Below are 15,635 nucleotides of genomic sequence, written 5' to 3'. Positions count from 1 at the left end.
CATGCTGATCTCGAATCTCATCTTGGTTGACATGACCAGGAATAGCTCTCAAGCTGCAGCGCAGAAGAAGATGGGCAACCCCCTCGACACACTGTCCATTCAGAGCCGGCTGCCGAGCGTCGTGGCATGGCTTGCCAGGAACTCGGTGATGTGCCGGTTGACCAGGTCGGGTCTGGCAAGGGGTTGAAGATGATGTGAGGAGGGGTCCAGAAAAACATTGAAGAATTGAACACACCCAAAGATGTTCTGAAGGCAGATGCTTTTCTGTGAGCAATGCAGCCTGCCTTGCGGGGGAAGTGGCCTCCACCCTTGGCACAGTCAAAACCACCCATCCAACCGATACTCTACCCCCCAACAGCCGCGCTCCCTTCCACCCAGTCGGTAACACACCTGTCCTGCTGAGCCCAGTGACTGCAGTCGGACAGGCCGATAGTGGTCAGGTCCTCTACATGCGCCTCGGTGTCTTCAAAGACCTTGGGTGTGAATGCGCCGTCGTCCTCCGCCCACATCAGCAGGGTGGGAACCTTCAGCTTGCCCTTCTTGGGCCTGCAGTGAGGATGAGCGGGGGGTGCGTCCTCCTCCGGCCCCATAGGAGAGCCTGCGCAAAGGAGCATGAGTCACAGCTCCCCCCGTGCCTTACTTGGGGTATCTAGGGTCGTAGCGGTACAACGCCCTGTAGTAGTTGATCATGGAGGTGAGGGCTCCTGGGCGGCTGGCTGCCACCTTGTAGCGCGCGATCTCCTGTTTGGGGATGGGGTGTGGGGTGTGCAGGGTGAGGGCCTGCCGGCCAGAGCCTGAGGCGGGGTCAAGGGCCGACCTCCATATCTCATACTGGTATCCCTGCATACCTCTGGGCTGATGCGATCGCGGTTTCTCAACCCCATCTTCCTGGAGGTGAACATCTTTTGGATGAAGACGAAATTGTCGTCGGACAGGACGGCCTCGGGGATCCAGGGAACCTGGTTGTTAGGGAAGATGGCAGGGTTTCAAGGGGAGGGACTTGGAGTGACGCATGAACAGGGCATGAATCCCCATCAGGCGCGTGCAAGCAAGCAGAGAGGGCGTGCATGCCATTGTTCAAACGCAGCAAACAGTCAACATGCCCCACATCCCCTGCTCCTGACCGCCTCACTCCCAACCCAATCACACACCTGGAAGAAGAAGATGTACCAGGACTTGAGCATTTGCGCCGTGGTCATCTTCTCGAGGAAGTTGGACGGGTGTGGCGCACACAGGACGACGAGGTGACTCAGCAGCTCGGGGTGAGCCCTGGCCAACACCCAGGCGACTGGAAAGGGGGAGCGTGGAGGGAAGTGGGTGAATGGGCTGGGATGTGGTGGCAGATGCTTTGAGCAAGCAGTGAGCGTATCCCACCGTCACGCCAGGCCCCACCTCCCCTCCCAGAAGTTGGGAGGCACCTCGACAAGCCTTGCATGCTGCCATGCAAGCGACACGTGAAAAAATCAACACTTCCGGCAGAGCACAATCTGTCCGCCCGCAGTCGACTCACTCACGCCGCCCCAATCATGGGCAACCAGGGTCACTTGACGGTCGGGGCTGACACTCTTGATGATGGTGACGACATCAGACACCAGCAGCCTCATGAGATACGAGTCGATGCCCTGCAGGGGCCAGGCAGGGCAGCACCTTTTAGCAGGTGGTGTGCAGAGAAGCAGTCAGCCCTGCCTTGACAAGTACTCCCCATTCAACAGCCAAGGGCTGAGCATTGTGTTTTCATCTTCTTGGACGATGCAAAGATCCAAGCATCAACCAAAGAGATAGAGAGCTATGGCTGGCTGGAAGCCCAATGCTTGCCCTCGCCTCCCAGCCCCTCGTGCGCACCAGGGGCTTGTCGCTCTCATTGTATCCCCGCATGTCAAAAGCCACCACATCATACTCCTGCTTGAAGTGCTCGAGCTGGTGCCTCCACGAGAACCAGGCCTCTGGGAAGCCGTGGATGAAGACCATGACGGGCTTGGGAGGAGTGGAGGTGGATGGACCTGCACGAACCGTGTGCAGCCGGATGCCGTTTGCCACCAGCCAGCTGTGATGCAGGCCGGGGACGAAATCCCTGGCGGAGGCATCTGACGCTTGGATCGCAAGTGGCGGACGTCGTTCTCCCTTGATGATCCTGAGTGTCGCACAAGGGGTCAGTGGAAGGTGGTTCAGGTGTGAGTTTACACCATCAATCGACGAGGTATCAAGGTGTGGCTTCACAAGGGCACATACGCACGCCAGGGTGCCACCAGCGCGAGGTGGCACACACCTTTTAACCTTGGAAATGGCAAGGGCACCAGATATAGGTACAGCCAATAGGTAACCCGTGAAATAAAATGCTGCCTGCCGCAGGTATGCTTGCAGTGCTACGCCCGACATCCGGTGAGTGTGTGTGTCCTTGACGCCGGAAGAGCTAATAAACCCCAAACGTTCTCCCTGCAAAAGTACGAGTACTCAATATTTGACTTTTGAAAAGTATGGTGCCGGGGGCAATGTCTTCAGTCTTGAGGGTATCGCAGATTTTGCAATCCCCGATCTTCGTTCACATCTTTTCTTGAACCAAGCGCCCACCCCAAAACAATGTCATACCTTATGTAATGGCATGGCATCAGGGTTTTTCCATATCGGCTTGTTGTTGCTGATGCAGCCATCAGGCAGTGTCCTGGGCGGTGCAGACTCGACTGAGTTACGCACTAGGAGTCCCAGATCGGCCAACCCGGGACAATACTAATCACTCAGTCATGTGCCACTCAAGCCAAACATTATGTTTCAGCAATATGTGCAAATGCGAAAAATTGTCTGATGGGGATCCGAGAGGCCCCCGTCCGGCGGGGGCCATTTTCGCCCCTTCGGGAGACCCCGTCTTGGCCAGTAGGGATACGAACGCATCGCAAGAGGCATTTTTCAATTTGTTAATATCATATGACGTAAGAGTATCGAGTACAGAGCGATAAAACGCCGTCACCACACATCGGTCGTGCCCGGGTGGCTCCTGGTGGCCCAGGGGCCTCCCCCATCCTTAGCTCTTGAAGGGGCCAGATACCCCCCTTCCTATACACTGCCTGTCTGGAAGCTGATCTAGTCGTTTACTAATATGGGATCCACACCAGGTGCAAGGCCATCTCGGCCGTCATTTGCCTGCTGAAGCAGTCTGCCGCCTCTCGCCACCCCCCCTCTCAAGGTGGGAGCGGAGACTAGCGTGCGTTGCCATGTGCGGGAGCTATCGCTGACGGTGGAGACCAGAGGGCGATACCTGCCATTCGGCGGCAGTGACTTGGTGGATTGCCCAGCATACTGCAGGGTATTGTTTGGCGAGGAGGCCGGTGGTGGTCCGTGGTATGATTCTGGCAAAGGGAGATGGGCGGTGTGTCATGCGGGCGTGATTATCCGCTATGCAGGACTCCTTTATAAGCTTCACATTGCACAGATGCGTCTATCCCTCAGCAGCAGACTTAACACCTTCCCTTTCCCTGCGATGCTGGAAATGTCCCGCCACTTCCTAGCTCCACCTGTGGGGTGAATAGTGCATATCTATGATCGACAGATGGCTGACGGCCATGAAGCATAGATGCAGCCGGTCCCATTGCCGGCAGTTCACTAGGAACTGCTGTGCAGTATGGGTTAAGACTCCGGTGGAGGGAACGAAGTGGATTATGGCAGCACGTGCCACCCCTCCGTGAGGCAACACGTTGCTCCCACCCCCCCACAAACGTCGTAGGGTATCCTTCCATATTATGTGATATATTTTTCTATATTTTTGAACGGTGCGGCATTCTCACTTGATTGCTCTCTGTCCGTCCCCCACCGCAACCAACCTTGCGAACGGTTGAATGAGAGGGAGCTTCGTCATGCGAGCCTGGAGGCTCACCGGGGCCTCGAACTGGCGCTTCGGGCCTCGTCGTTCCCACAAGCAGGGTGGTGACGCCAAGCGCGGCTCCCACTCCGCACGCGCTGGCGCGTCAGCGTCCCTGCCCTTCGACCCCAAGTGGCTTCTGCTCCCCCCCGCCGCTGCCGCCCTGCTGGGCGGAGTGGCCTACGCCCACAACACCCAGTTCAGTCTGTCCCCCAGCGTCGCCACGGCCCTGCAGCAGTACTCGGGCCAACACACACCCGCCCACGACTGGGAGGAGGTCATCGCCAGCGAGCCGGGCACCCTGCGGGTGCTGACCGCGGAGGCGCTGCTGGCCCAGGACCACCCCTTCCTGGAGGATGACCACATGTTCTCGGCCTTCGTCAGCAAGGGCATCGTGGAGGACCTGACGGGTTACTACAACCCCGAGCAGCGGCGCTGGCACAGCGTGGTCGCTCTGGGGCGCGAAGTTTGTGGCTTCCCCCGCGTCGTGCACGGCGGGCTGACCGCCGCCATGTTTGACGAGTCCTTTGGCGGCCTCCTCTTCAGCCTCAAGCAGGCCAAGGCCCTGGACTTCTGGGGTGAGTGGGCCGGGGGGTGGGGAATGGGCAAGGGCCGGGAGGGGCCGGGGTGGAGGGGAGGGGCCATGACATGGGCCCGAACTCCTTGTACCAAATATGTATGTATGTACACAGGCCCGCTCTGGTGAGAGAAGAGATCGAAGGTCCTGCGAGGAAGAGACATCGCATCCCATGTCTGGCGCCTGACACCCACCTCCCTCCCCCCTCCCCCACCTCGTCGCTCAGGCCCCGCATACACAGTGGCGCTGGAGGTCCAGTACAAGGCCAAGATCCCGGCCGGGCAGCGCCTGCTGTGCACCGCAGAGGTGGAGAGCGCGGAGGGCAGGAAGGTGTGGATGAAGGCCACGATGACAGACGGGCCGGGGGGCAAGGTGTTTGCCACCTCCCGCGCCCTGTTTGTGGCGCCCAAGCTGCAGAAAGTGGTCCCCATGGTCACCTCCTACCTCTGGCACCGCGTGTTTGGGAGCAAGAAGGCGGCCCCTGCCAACCTGGAGTAGAGGGGCCTACTGGGGAGGCCCCGCGCTGAGCCAGGGTCTCTTCTCCCCACAGAGGAGAATGAAATGTTCGTGGAGCACCAGGCTCCGCCACTATGCTACTGTTTATGCATGCTGCCGTCCTCCCGCTGCCTCTCTTTCCACGCGCCCATCCGATGGAGGGCAGGGGGGGGAGGCGGACGGTGAGCGCACCTCCTGAGCCATGCCGTCTCAGTCCTTCCATACCTCCTTCATTCAACCAGGCATTGCATATTGGGGCACTCCTTCCTGCCCTGCATGCGGACCCTGTCACCGCCCATGAACCCTCCATCTTGCTCCTGCGAGGCCTTGGTTCTCACACACACCCAATGCCCCCGTGACTGCACATTCTTCCTTAGCCTCAAGATATTCTTTTGCGCCCCTTCTGACCATCGGAAACCCTTAGACTGGACTTGCATGTCCCCCTTGCTCTCTGTGATATGCACATAAATCTTGGATTCGAAGCAAGCTCACGTACAGGGCTGTGAGTTCGCAAAGTCCAAGATGGCACTCACAGCCTCATTCTGCAACACTCATTCTTACATCACATATTTATTTCCGGAAGAATTATGGAGTAGCCGCGAGGTACCGGAGTCGTCAAGACCATTACCAGCGCGATGGCGCCGGTGGTCACCCACGAGTTCGTGGCCACAGTGGCCGACAGCATCGCCTGCCGTGCCCACCCCGACGCCTGCCGCGCCCTGGCTCCCGATGTCGAGTACAGGATGCGAGAGGTGGTGCAGGACGCACTCAAGTTTGCCCGGCACTCCCGGCGCACCTACCTCACCACCCAGGACGTGAATGCCGCCCTCAAGATGCGCAACGCGGAGGTGAGGATGGGGGGGGAGGGGAGGGCAGCAGGAGACCGGGTGGCTCATTTGAGGCCTGAAATCTTGCTGACCTCGTGAGAGACAGGCACAGCTTGCAAGACTTACAGGCGCTGCCTTGTTGACGCGGATGCTGTCCTTCCTTTTTTGGTGGGCCGTGATCTAAGGATGCATACCTCGACACGGTTCCCTGCCCCCCCTTCTCCTCCCTCTACCATGCTCGACTCTGACCTGCTGACCAATCCAGAGTCCCCTTTCCCCCCTTCCCCTTTCTCACTCGCAGCCCCTGTATGGCTTCAGCGGGCGGGACCCCGCCAAGTTCCTCCGCGCGGCAGGGCACCCCGACGTGTACTACGTGGATGACCCCGACGTGTCGGTGGCCTCCATGCTCGCCACCCCCCTGCCCCGGCCCCCCGTGGAGGTGGCGGTGGTGCCGCACTGGCTGGCCATCGACGGGCGTCAGCCGGCCACGCCCGAGAACGCACCGCCCGCGGTGCCCGCACGCCGCGCCGCGCCTGCCAAGGCCGCGCCAGCTGCGGCGCAGGTTGGCGCCCCGCCAGCCGCCGCCCCCAACAAGGCCCTGCCGGCGGCCAGTTCTGGCGGCGAGGGGGCGACGCCCGCCGTTGCCGGGCCCCAGCCCGCCGGCGAGGAGGCGCTGGTGCGGGCGCCGCTGCGCCACGTGCTCACGCGAGAGCTGCAGGCTTACCTGGACCGCGTCGGCGCCTGGCTGCGCCACGGCTTGCTGGAGGGCGGGGGCGCGCTGGTGGCGCCCTCCCCCGCCGCCGCCGACTCGGCGGTGCTGGCCAGCCTGGCGGGCGACGCGGGGCTGCAACCGCTACTGCCCTACCTGTGGCACCTGATCGGGGAGGAGGCTGGCGCGGACCTGCGCGAGCTGGCCCGCCTGCCACGCCTCATGGCGGCGGCGGGGGCGCTGCTGTCAAACCCGGCGCTGGACTCCGGGGCGCTGCTGCACGAGGCGCTGCCGCCACTGCTGACCGCGCTGGTGGCACGCCGCCTGGGCCCGAAAGGAGGCGAGGCGCACTGGGGTGTGCGCCGCGCCGCGGCGCACGCGCTGGCCACGCTGTGCGCGCGCTACGCTCCGGCCCACGCCTCGCTCCTACCACGCGTGCAGCGCACGCTGGCGCGCCCGCTGGCAGACCCCATCGCCGCGCCGCCCGAGGCGCTGCACGGCGCGGCGCTGGGCCTGGCCGCGCTGGGGCCGCGCAGCGTGCGCAGCGTGCTCACGCCGCTGGTGATTCCCGTGCTGCGCCGCGTGGGGGGCGAGGCGGAGGAAGGGCGCGTGCGGGCCGCGCTGGCGGCGGCTCTGGGTGGCGTGCTGGCGCACGAGGCGGCGCTGGGCGGGGCCGAGGCGCGCGCGGGGGTGGCGGCGGCGATCTCGGCGTATCGACAGCGCGGCGGCAGGGCGGGGCCGCCTCGGCTACCTGACAGCAACCCGCTGGCCGAAGCGTGGCGAGAAGATTTTGGGGCGGGGAAGCTGGCGGAGATCGTGCTGGACCTGTTTGGGCAAGATATCGAGCCCTTCCTGCCCCCGGTCGAGGGGCGGGTGGGTGACGAAGGCGAGGGGCAATGAGTGTGTTTGGGTGGGTGACCACCGCAAGCTGGACGTCACCGTGTGTGCCTCATGCGCCGGCCTGCCATCATGCTGCTGAGTATGCCCCTGCTCCCCCCGGCAAGGAGGCCAGGTGTCACCTTAGAATCATTCAGACCGAGGGTTGGGAGCATCCAGCATGAGAGACGTACACTGTGGACCGTAGACAATTGCAACGCATGTGATGGGGCCCTGGGTAGCAGGAAGGACCCCGCTGGCCGCCGGCACGGGAGGACAGTCCAGGTCGCGCCGACTCGGGCGGGTCGCCCGTGCGATCCGTAGGGTGTCAAGAGGGTGCCCCTCACGCGAGGGATTGGCAGCCCGAACGCGCGAGGCGTCGCATGGGCGTGAGAGCCCCGCCTGCAGCAGCCCACCGGGTCAATCCACGCGGGCCGCACCCCCCCCGGCCCCAATATCATGTGCAATTCCCCGCTCCTTTCAGCTGGCCACCTCGCCCAGCGCCACAAGTCCGGCGCCTGTCGATCGCGAAGGGATTCATACAAGCCGTGCTGGGAGCTTCGAGACGTACACTCCGAGGATGTGGGCCTGAGCAGTAGACAACGGACATCCCTGCACGATGGTGAGACCCGGCCCGACACACTCCCTGCCCCGACCTTAGCTCCTGGGAGGTGGTATGACATCAGCGCTTTCCTCGTTGCAGGACGACGCCCAGCTGGATGATATCATAGACCGGCTGCTGGATGTCAGAACAGGGAGGCCTGGCAAGCAGGTCACCCTCACGGAGCAGGCAAGTCCGCAGCCCCAGGGGTGGACCCGAGACGATCTGTTTTGGGAATTCACATGGTTTCGTGAGTAACGAGACCGTTCAGGCATGCATGTAGCGCTACACGTCGCCCGCACCTCGCCTTCCCGCAGGAAATCCGGCAGCTCTGCCTCACGGCCAAGGAGATTTTCATGACCCAGCCCAACCTACTGGAACTGGAGGCACCCATTAAGATTTGCGGTGAGGTCCTCCGCGCCCCCCGGCCGGTGCTGCCGGGATTGTCCCGCTGTTCCGTGACCCGGTGTGGGGGTGGCCTGCCAGTGGCTCCATGCCTACATCTTCGACACACCCCCTCCTCTCAGGCGACATTCACGGGCAGTACTCTGATCTCCTGCGGCTCTTTGAGTACGGAGGCTTCCCGCCAGAGGCCAACTACCTCTTCCTGGGCGACTACGTGGATCGAGGGAAGCAGAGCCTGGAGACCATCTGCCTCCTCCTCTCCTACAAGGTGGGCATGGGTTGGGGCAGTGAAGGAAGGGAGGGGGGGGAGGCGGGTGTGCACAGTGGCATGCCTGCATGCAATGGCCTGAAGTGCTTGGGTGGCGAGGTTTGCCTATGTGCAGCTTGTGGGGGGGTGGATCATGGTGTTGCACTTCCGGGCCCCTGGATTCCAGGTAGTTTCATCACTTCCTGGTCATGGGCCGGCCAGCATCCCTTTCCCATCCCTCGCCCACCCCATTAAATCACAGATCAAGTACCCCGAGAACTTCTTCTTGTTGCGGGGCAACCATGAGTGCGCGTCCATCAACCGCATCTATGGCTTCTACGACGAGTGCAAGCGGCGGTACAACATCCGGCTGTGGAAGACATTCACCGACTGCTTCAACTGCCTGCCCGTGGCGGCGCTGATCGACGAGAAGATCCTGTGCATGCACGGCGGCCTCTCCCCCGAGCTCAAGTCGCTGGAGCTGATCAAGCGCATCCCCCGCCCCACCGACGTCCCCGACACGGGCCTCCTCTGCGACCTGCTCTGGGCCGACCCAGACAAGGACGTGCAGGGGTGGGGCGAGAACGACCGCGGCGTCAGCTACACCTTTGGCCCGGGGACCATCACCGAGTTCCTGAACAAGCATGACCTGGACCTCATCTGCCGCGCGCACCAGGTGGTGGAGGACGGCTATGAGTTCTTCGCCAAGCGCCAGCTGGTGACCATCTTCTCTGCGCCCAACTACTGCGGCGAGTTCGACAACGCGGGGGCCATGATGTCGGTGGACGAGACGCTCATGTGCTCCTTCCAGATCCTGAAGCCGGCGGAGAAGAAGGCGCGCTACATTTACAACGCCATGGGGCAGCGCCCCGCCACGCCGCCGAGGCCCGGCGCGCCCCAGCCACAGCCGCCCCCCGGCGCCTGAGTGGCGGTTGGGGGAATGGGTGAAAGGGGGTGGCCCAGGACCCACCCTTCGGCTCCGGGGCCAATCCAACCCCCCAAACAACACCCCACCCCTGGACGCCGTCGCATTCCATGCAAAGGTACCCAATGCACCTGCAGCGCCCATTCCTCCCTTTCCATCCCTTGGGCTGCCCCTCGTTCAGGCGGGGCACGTCTGATCGCTGGCACTGGGCAGGCTGCGGGGATAACCGTGCAGCGGCCTCAGCCCCATCGCAGGCGCCTCGTCCCAGTCACCGACGCTGGGCCGGGGAGGGCTGGTGTGCTCGAATGCCCTGGCCACGACCCCACTGTCCCAGCCCATCTGCTTTTCCCTGCTCCAACCCGGACCCCCCCCCCTTGTCCAAAGTGCTGTGAAACGACTGTGTGGCAAGGACAGGCATCGGGTGTAGGGCAATCTGTGCAGGGCAGGCCCGGTTGCCAAAGGCTCGTGATGGGGATGCCGCTGCTTCGTTGGGCTCTCCCACTCTGTGACGCCCCAGGCTTCAGCATGCAGTGCGTGCCGTGCCAGTCCTGCCCTGCGCCACCACCCGCCTACATGCCGGGGATGAGCTTGGCGCGCTCCGCCTCGTAGGCCTCGTCCTCCTTCTTCCGCCAATCCATGTACTCGGCGTGGGGCTTGGGGTGGTGCGCCCAGCACTCCTTCTGGAAAAAGTCTTTGACCTTGGGCACATGGTCCTGCACCAGCACCTGGCCCTGCTCCGTGGAGGCGCCGTTCTGCTCCAGGAAGTCCTGGACCTCCTGGTGGCCCATGTTGCGGGCCCAGTGCCAGGGCCGGTCCCCAGCGTTGTTGCTGGCATCGATCTTGGCGCCCAGGCTGAGCAGGAGCTCGCAGCCCTCCGTCCAGCCCTCATAGGCCGCGGAGTGGAGGGGGGTGTTTCCGGCCGCCTCCACCTCGTTCACATCCGCGCCGGCGTCCACCGCGCGAATGATGGCTGGAGTAGGGGGAGGGAGGGGTCCTGGTTGGTCAGTGGCCCCGGCGCCCCATTCGAATGACGAGGGATCCACGGAGCCAGACCCCAATGCCTGCCTTCAAGCACGTCCCTCACCATCTTTATCGCGGCTGTGTGCAGCCCTGTGCACCGTCATGCTGCCCACCAAGCCCCGCCCGCGGGTGCACCCCCCGCCATCTGCCTTGATGCCGGTGGGACCTTGCCACTGCAGGAAGGGCCCCTGCACATTCTTGTACCACGGATTCTTCTCCATCGTGCAATGCCCTGACCAGTTTCGGATCGGAGTTCTCGCGCCGTCTGCGATCGCGGGGATGGGGCCCTGTCCCTCCTATGAGTTGCGGGGGGCGGGGCCTCTCACGGGACAGCTTTGACCCATGCGCTTTGACCGAATGGCGGGAACACCAGCACGCAACCTCAACCCCCAGGGATGATCTGATTCCTCTAAAAGGGGGGCTCTTCAGATGCTTCAAGACCATGAATCGCTTTCGCATGACCCTCGCAAGAACACGAGGCAATGGCAGGAATTGCAGGTGTTGGCGAGAAGCATGGCGTGTGGCATGCATGGCCAGGAGCTGCCTCGAGGAAACCTGCAGCCTTGGTCATGAGCATGAAGAATCTTCCTGCAGCACGCGCGCCTGCTTCACCACCCCCCCACCTCCGCCCCCGTCTCGGCCGCCAGTTGTGTCAGCTCCCGCCTCAACGCCCTGGCAAACTCCAGCTGCAGTGGGAGGCCGGCGCGGTACATGACGGTGTGGCCCAGGGGCAGTGCCCTTGACCCTGGCAACGCCGCCAGGGCCAGCACACCGAGCAGGCTCTGGATGGCGTGCCGCGCCGCCTCGCTGTCGTCCACGGGGAAGCGGAGGAGGGAGTCGTCGTACCAGTCCTGGCCCTGAGCGACCAAAGCCACAAAGTCGGCGCCGCCGCGCAGCAGTCCCTCCTGCGTCAGCGCCTCCACCTCCTCGGGCGAGTCAAAGCAGCGCCGCGCGGGCGCCACCTCGTACCGAAAATGCTCGTCCTGGTCCGGGCTCCAGGTGTGCCACTGCCGCCCGATGGCCGGCGCCTGGCGTGGAGCGGTAGTGGTGGTGTAGTGGGAAAAGGGGTTGGATGGGGGAAGGGGATCCAGGGGTTGCAGGCTGGGAGTACAGTGGCTGTAGACACGGAGGGAGGTGCAGCGGTGTACTCTTTGCACCATACTGGTCAAACGCAAGCGACTTGCAGCGGGGAGAACGCCCATCGGCCCCCACCCCTTGACCCGGCCCCACCTCAAACTCCACCCCCGCGGTGAGCTTCATCACGTCGCCAGGGTAAAAGGTGATGAAGGCATCGCCGTCCCCCACGGTCAGCGGCTGCGGGGGCGACAGCCAGACGGCACGCGTGCTCTGTGGGCCGCAGGGGCGCACGCCGACGGAGCGCAGCTCCACCGCCCAGCCCATGGCCGAGCCGTCGATGACGGGCACCTCGCTCCCGCCCTCTATCTCGATGCGCGCATTATCGATGCCGCAGGCCTCCAGGGTGGAGAGCAGGGCCTCGGGGGAGAGGATGCTGCGTGGATGGCGGGGAGGTGGTGGGGACTCTCGTTCAGGGCATTTTGGGCTCGCCGGAGGAGGGGCAGGAGCCACGCATGCATCCGGGAGTCCAGCATTCATCCGCGCACCCCGCAGCCTGGCACCTCCCCACGCACAGACTGCTGCGACTGCATCGACTGATTCGTGTGCGACACTGTTCAGGCCCTCGTGGAGGGGCGGGGTCTGCTGGGCAGCAGTTCTGAAGGCGGCAATCTCCCGAGCCCCTGCAAAAAAAATCACGCACCTGACGTCCTCGCGCTGCAGTTTGGTGTGATGTGCGGATGCTGCAGAGGCCGAGGCTATGCAGGCAGGCACCCAGGCCTCGTGTGCACCCCTGGCTTGTACCTGGCGCGGTGGGTTGAGAGGGCATGAGGGGAAATGGTCTAGAATTGCCATGCCCATCGAGCAGCAGGCACTCCAGCAAATCATGCAGCACGACCTCACCTCCTCGTCTGGCAGGGTTGAGTCATCCAGCGCGTCCTCCTTGTTGAACAGCGCCTCAAAGTCCTTGCCATGCTCCTCTGAGAAGTCTGCATGGGGGCTGGATGGTGCCACCGTCAGTCCCTGCACAAATGCTGCAGCTCTGGATCTAAAGCCAGCACACGTGGGACGCAGGTGCACAGGCCAGGGACTTCAGAGCCCGCCTACCATCCAATGCTCAAGATAGCCACGCCTACCGTCCAGGTTGCCTTCGTACCCCGCCCCCCGTGCCGCCAGCCACTCGAAGAACACCTCTGACCGCTCGTCCTCGTATGGGTCGTCCTCCGGCGCGTCGATGTCCAGGTCCTCCAACGTGCGTGGCTCCGGCTCCTCCACCACAAAGCGGCCCGCATTTGTCCCCGGAGGCACGCGCACAAAGTATCGGCCCTCCCCGGCGAGGGCGGGGCGCACCCTGACGTAGGCATACTCGCCCGTGTGCAGACCGATGCCCCCCAGCGTCAGCGACCGGCGCAGCGTCTGCTGGTATGCTTGAGGCTGTGTGGGATGGGAGGGGCAGCGCTTGTTTCAGACGATGTGCAGGCACAGCCTAGCAGCACGAGGGGCCGCCAGGCAATCAATTTCTGCCCATCATCGCCACTCCGACTGCGTGAGCCTCCAGCCCTTACCAGGGGGAAAGCTTCGGGATCCGGCTGTGCCTTCTCCGGGTCCATGTCGGCATCGTCGTCGCCGCCCTCATCCCAGGAGCCTTCCTCCCCATCCTGCGCGCCACCCACCACCTCGGCCTCCACCGCTCGGGCAGCGGCTCTGACCTGGCCCATACAAAGGCGAAAGTGAATTCTCGTCTGCTTAGCAGGTCTACTTGGGATGATGGTTCGGAATGCGTACCGCCGAGCGTCTATACAGCCGGAGAGGCACGGTGCCTGGGATTGTGTTGCAGGAGGTGCAGCACCGGGAGCCATGCGAGCCACCCGATGGCCATGCATCGTGCCCTGCATATTTGAAAAGACGTCCAGTGTATGACTTAAACCAGCCAATCCATGCTTCACGCTCCTCTAAGCAGGGCGTCCCTCCGAGCAAAAGAGCGAGATGGGGGTTCTCTGCCCACGTCAGCACGACCCAATTTGCCAATGCCGGAGAAACTCGGTTGCACCATCTATACAAACAGCATGTCGCTGTAGGGGTGCGCACCATAAGTTATATCTTGCCTCGACACTGTTCCGACGCAGAGCAGGTCTCGAAAAGCCACTTCGCACATTCATTGGGAATACCCCCTCACGATATGTCGAAAGACCCGCAGACCCTCTACGCCGTGGAGGATGGCGTGGCCGTCATCACGCTCAGCTTCCCGCCCATGAATGCCCTGCATCCAAAGGGTAGGTTCGCAGGGCTGACAGCACGTGCAGACCCGAGCACGTCTCTCGACTCACGCCTGCGTCCACTTTTCGAGATCGTCGTCGCCCGTCCTCACCCGCAGTTCTTGGCAGCCTGTTCGACAACGTTCGACGTGCTCATGCTGACCCTTCAGCCAAAGCCATTGTTATCACGGGTGCCAACGGTGAGTATGGCTTTGGGTGCGGTCGGGCGCTCATAATTGTTGTGCTGGTGTCGGTGGAGCATTGACCGCTTGCATGGGTACTTGGCAGGGAATTGGAATCTACAAGCACCACAGCTGTAACGCACTCTTGCGGATGATCTCAAACCCCAATTGAGGTCTCCTCACGTACATGCAATCTACCCTAGAACCTTTGCCTCCTTCGCATCCCTCTTCCATGCCAGTGATTTGCCAGTTGTAGTGCCATGCGAGCCCGCGGCAAAACTTGTCCAATACCCGTCATAGAAACCATCGCAAACACCTACTCCTCCCTCCTTTCCCTCCCACTTTACACACACACACATACACCTCCCCCTCCCCCACTCTCAGGTCGTTTCTGCGCCGGCTTCGACATCAATCAGTTCCAGGACAAGTCACGCTCCGGGGGCGGCATCGATATGTCCATTAACACCGCGTTCGTGGAGCTGGTGGAGACGGGGCCCAAGCCGACGGTGGCGGCCATCGAGAAGCTGGCGCTGGGCGGCGGGTGCGAGCTGGCGCTGGCCTGCAACGCGCGCGTGGCCGCCCCCGGCACCATCATGGGCCTGCCCGAGCTGACCCTAGGCATCCTGCCCGGCTTCGGCGGCACCCAGCGCCTGCCGCGCGTGGTGGGGCTGGAGAAGGCGCTGTCCATGATCCTGACCTCCAAGCCCATCAAGGACCCGGAGGCTCTGTCTCTGGGCCTGCTGGACGCAGTGGTCCCGCCGCGTGAGCTGCTGGCGACGGCGCGGAAGCTGGCGCTGGACCTGGCCTCGGGCGCGCGCACGCGCCGCTTCGCGCTGCAGCGCACCGACCGCCTGCCCGCCTTCCGCGAGGCGCTGGCCACGCTGGAGTTCGCGCGCGCGCAGACGCGGCGCCGCGCGCCCAACCTGACGCACCCGCTCCTGGCGCTGGATGCGGTGCAGGCCGGCGTGGAGCGCGGCGGCGCGGCGGGCCTCCGCGCCGAGGCCGAGGCCTTTGCCGCCGCGGCGGCGCTGCCCACGCATGGCGCGCTGGTGCACGTCTTCTTCGCGCAGCGCTCCACCAAGCGCGTGCGCGGGGTGACGGACGTGGGCCTGGCGCCGCGCGGGCTGCGCCGCCTGGCGGTGCTGGGGGGCGGGCTGATGGGGTCGGGCATCGCCACCGCGAGCGCGCTGGCGGGCATCGAGGTCCTGCTCAAGGAGATCAACCAGGGGTTCCTGGACGCGGGCCTGGCGCGCATCCGCGCCAACCTGGCCTCCGGGGTCAAGCGCGGCAGCCTGAAGCAGGCGGCCGCCGACGCGGCGCTGGCGCGGGTGACGGGCACCCTGACCTACGACGAGTTTGGATCGGTGGACATGGTGATCGAGGCCGCCATCGAGCAGGTGGAGCTGAAGCAGAGGATCTTTGCGGACCTGGAGCGTGTCACGCGCCCTGCCTGCATCCTGGCCACCAACACCAGCACCATCGACATCAAGGTGGTGGGCGCCAAGACCCGAAGCCAGGTGGGTGGGGGCGGATGGACTCGGTTTCTGTGCTTCGTTCCGGAACACGGGGGAGGGAAAGGAGGGAGGAGTAGG

The 15,635-nt window shown here is 63.5% G+C and overlaps 8 protein-coding genes across 8 annotated transcripts in view; 4 read left to right on the top strand and 4 right to left on the bottom strand.

Moving 5' to 3' along the window:
- Positions 1 to 99: 99 nt before the first annotated feature.
- On the bottom strand, positions 100 to 1,968 carry F751_2633 (Epoxide hydrolase 4; the record flags this gene model as incomplete). Its single annotated transcript, XM_011400385.1, has 7 exons — positions 100 to 172; positions 391 to 546; positions 641 to 741; positions 849 to 959; positions 1,152 to 1,288; positions 1,511 to 1,622; positions 1,843 to 1,968. The coding sequence occupies 7 exons, from the start codon at positions 1,966 to 1,968 to the stop codon at positions 100 to 102; spliced, it is 816 nt and encodes a 271-aa protein (XP_011398687.1).
- A 1,877-nt stretch (positions 1,969 to 3,845) lies between these two features.
- On the top strand, positions 3,846 to 4,925 carry F751_2632 (Acyl-coenzyme A thioesterase THEM4; the record flags this gene model as incomplete). The annotated part of the gene is made up of 2 exons (XM_011400384.1): positions 3,846 to 4,428; positions 4,654 to 4,925. The coding sequence occupies 2 exons, from the start codon at positions 3,846 to 3,848 to the stop codon at positions 4,923 to 4,925; spliced, it is 855 nt and encodes a 284-aa protein (XP_011398686.1).
- Positions 4,926 to 5,557: 632 nt separating this feature from the next.
- On the top strand, positions 5,558 to 7,358 carry F751_2631 (Transcription initiation factor TFIID subunit 6; the record flags this gene model as incomplete). Its single annotated transcript, XM_011400383.1, has 2 exons — positions 5,558 to 5,770; positions 6,051 to 7,358. 2 exons carry the CDS (start codon positions 5,558 to 5,560, stop codon positions 7,356 to 7,358), a joined length of 1,521 nt encoding a protein of 506 aa, XP_011398685.1.
- Positions 7,359 to 8,010: 652 nt separating this feature from the next.
- On the top strand, positions 8,011 to 9,708 carry F751_2630 (Serine/threonine-protein phosphatase PP1 isozyme 1; the record flags this gene model as incomplete). The annotated part of the gene is made up of 5 exons (XM_011400382.1): positions 8,011 to 8,079; positions 8,253 to 8,340; positions 8,463 to 8,608; positions 8,850 to 9,152; positions 9,694 to 9,708. The coding sequence occupies 5 exons, from the start codon at positions 8,011 to 8,013 to the stop codon at positions 9,706 to 9,708; spliced, it is 621 nt and encodes a 206-aa protein (XP_011398684.1).
- A 72-nt stretch (positions 9,709 to 9,780) lies between these two features.
- F751_2629 (hypothetical protein) lies at positions 9,781 to 9,930 on the bottom strand (the record flags this gene model as incomplete). Its single annotated transcript, XM_011400381.1, has 1 exon — positions 9,781 to 9,930. One exon carries the CDS (start codon positions 9,928 to 9,930, stop codon positions 9,781 to 9,783), a length of 150 nt encoding a protein of 49 aa, XP_011398683.1.
- Positions 9,931 to 10,081: 151 nt separating this feature from the next.
- On the bottom strand, positions 10,082 to 10,753 carry F751_2628 (Serine/threonine-protein kinase TNNI3K; the record flags this gene model as incomplete). The annotated part of the gene is made up of 2 exons (XM_011400380.1): positions 10,082 to 10,482; positions 10,597 to 10,753. 2 exons carry the CDS (start codon positions 10,751 to 10,753, stop codon positions 10,082 to 10,084), a joined length of 558 nt encoding a protein of 185 aa, XP_011398682.1.
- A 387-nt stretch (positions 10,754 to 11,140) lies between these two features.
- F751_2627 (putative UDP-3-O-[3-hydroxymyristoyl] N-acetylglucosamine deacetylase 2) lies at positions 11,141 to 13,324 on the bottom strand (the record flags this gene model as incomplete). The annotated part of the gene is made up of 6 exons (XM_011400379.1): positions 11,141 to 11,560; positions 11,763 to 12,042; positions 12,310 to 12,410; positions 12,510 to 12,595; positions 12,743 to 13,040; positions 13,172 to 13,324. 6 exons carry the CDS (start codon positions 13,322 to 13,324, stop codon positions 11,141 to 11,143), a joined length of 1,338 nt encoding a protein of 445 aa, XP_011398681.1.
- Positions 13,325 to 13,785: 461 nt separating this feature from the next.
- Positions 13,786 to 15,635, top strand: part of F751_2626 (Glyoxysomal fatty acid beta-oxidation multifunctional protein MFP-a) — a gene marked incomplete at both ends in the record, with an annotated part of 4,282 nt that continues 2,432 nt past the window's right edge. Inside the window, 4 exons of the mRNA XM_011400378.1 lie at positions 13,786 to 13,879; positions 13,981 to 14,061; positions 14,428 to 14,996; positions 15,051 to 15,560. Of these exons, the coding sequence (XP_011398680.1) occupies positions 13,786 to 13,879; positions 13,981 to 14,061; positions 14,428 to 14,996; positions 15,051 to 15,560 (1,254 nt within the window). The remainder of the gene's footprint in view (positions 13,880 to 13,980; positions 14,062 to 14,427; positions 14,997 to 15,050; positions 15,561 to 15,635) is intronic.

The sequence above is a fragment of the Auxenochlorella protothecoides genome (genome assembly GCF_000733215.1).
Source record: "Auxenochlorella protothecoides strain 0710 unplaced genomic scaffold scaffold24, whole genome shotgun sequence".
In the NCBI taxonomy this organism is placed as follows: Eukaryota; Viridiplantae; Chlorophyta; class Trebouxiophyceae; order Chlorellales; family Chlorellaceae; genus Auxenochlorella; species Auxenochlorella protothecoides.
Note: the sequence above shows the minus strand (reverse complement) of the source record. Positions and strands in the feature narration are given on the sequence as shown.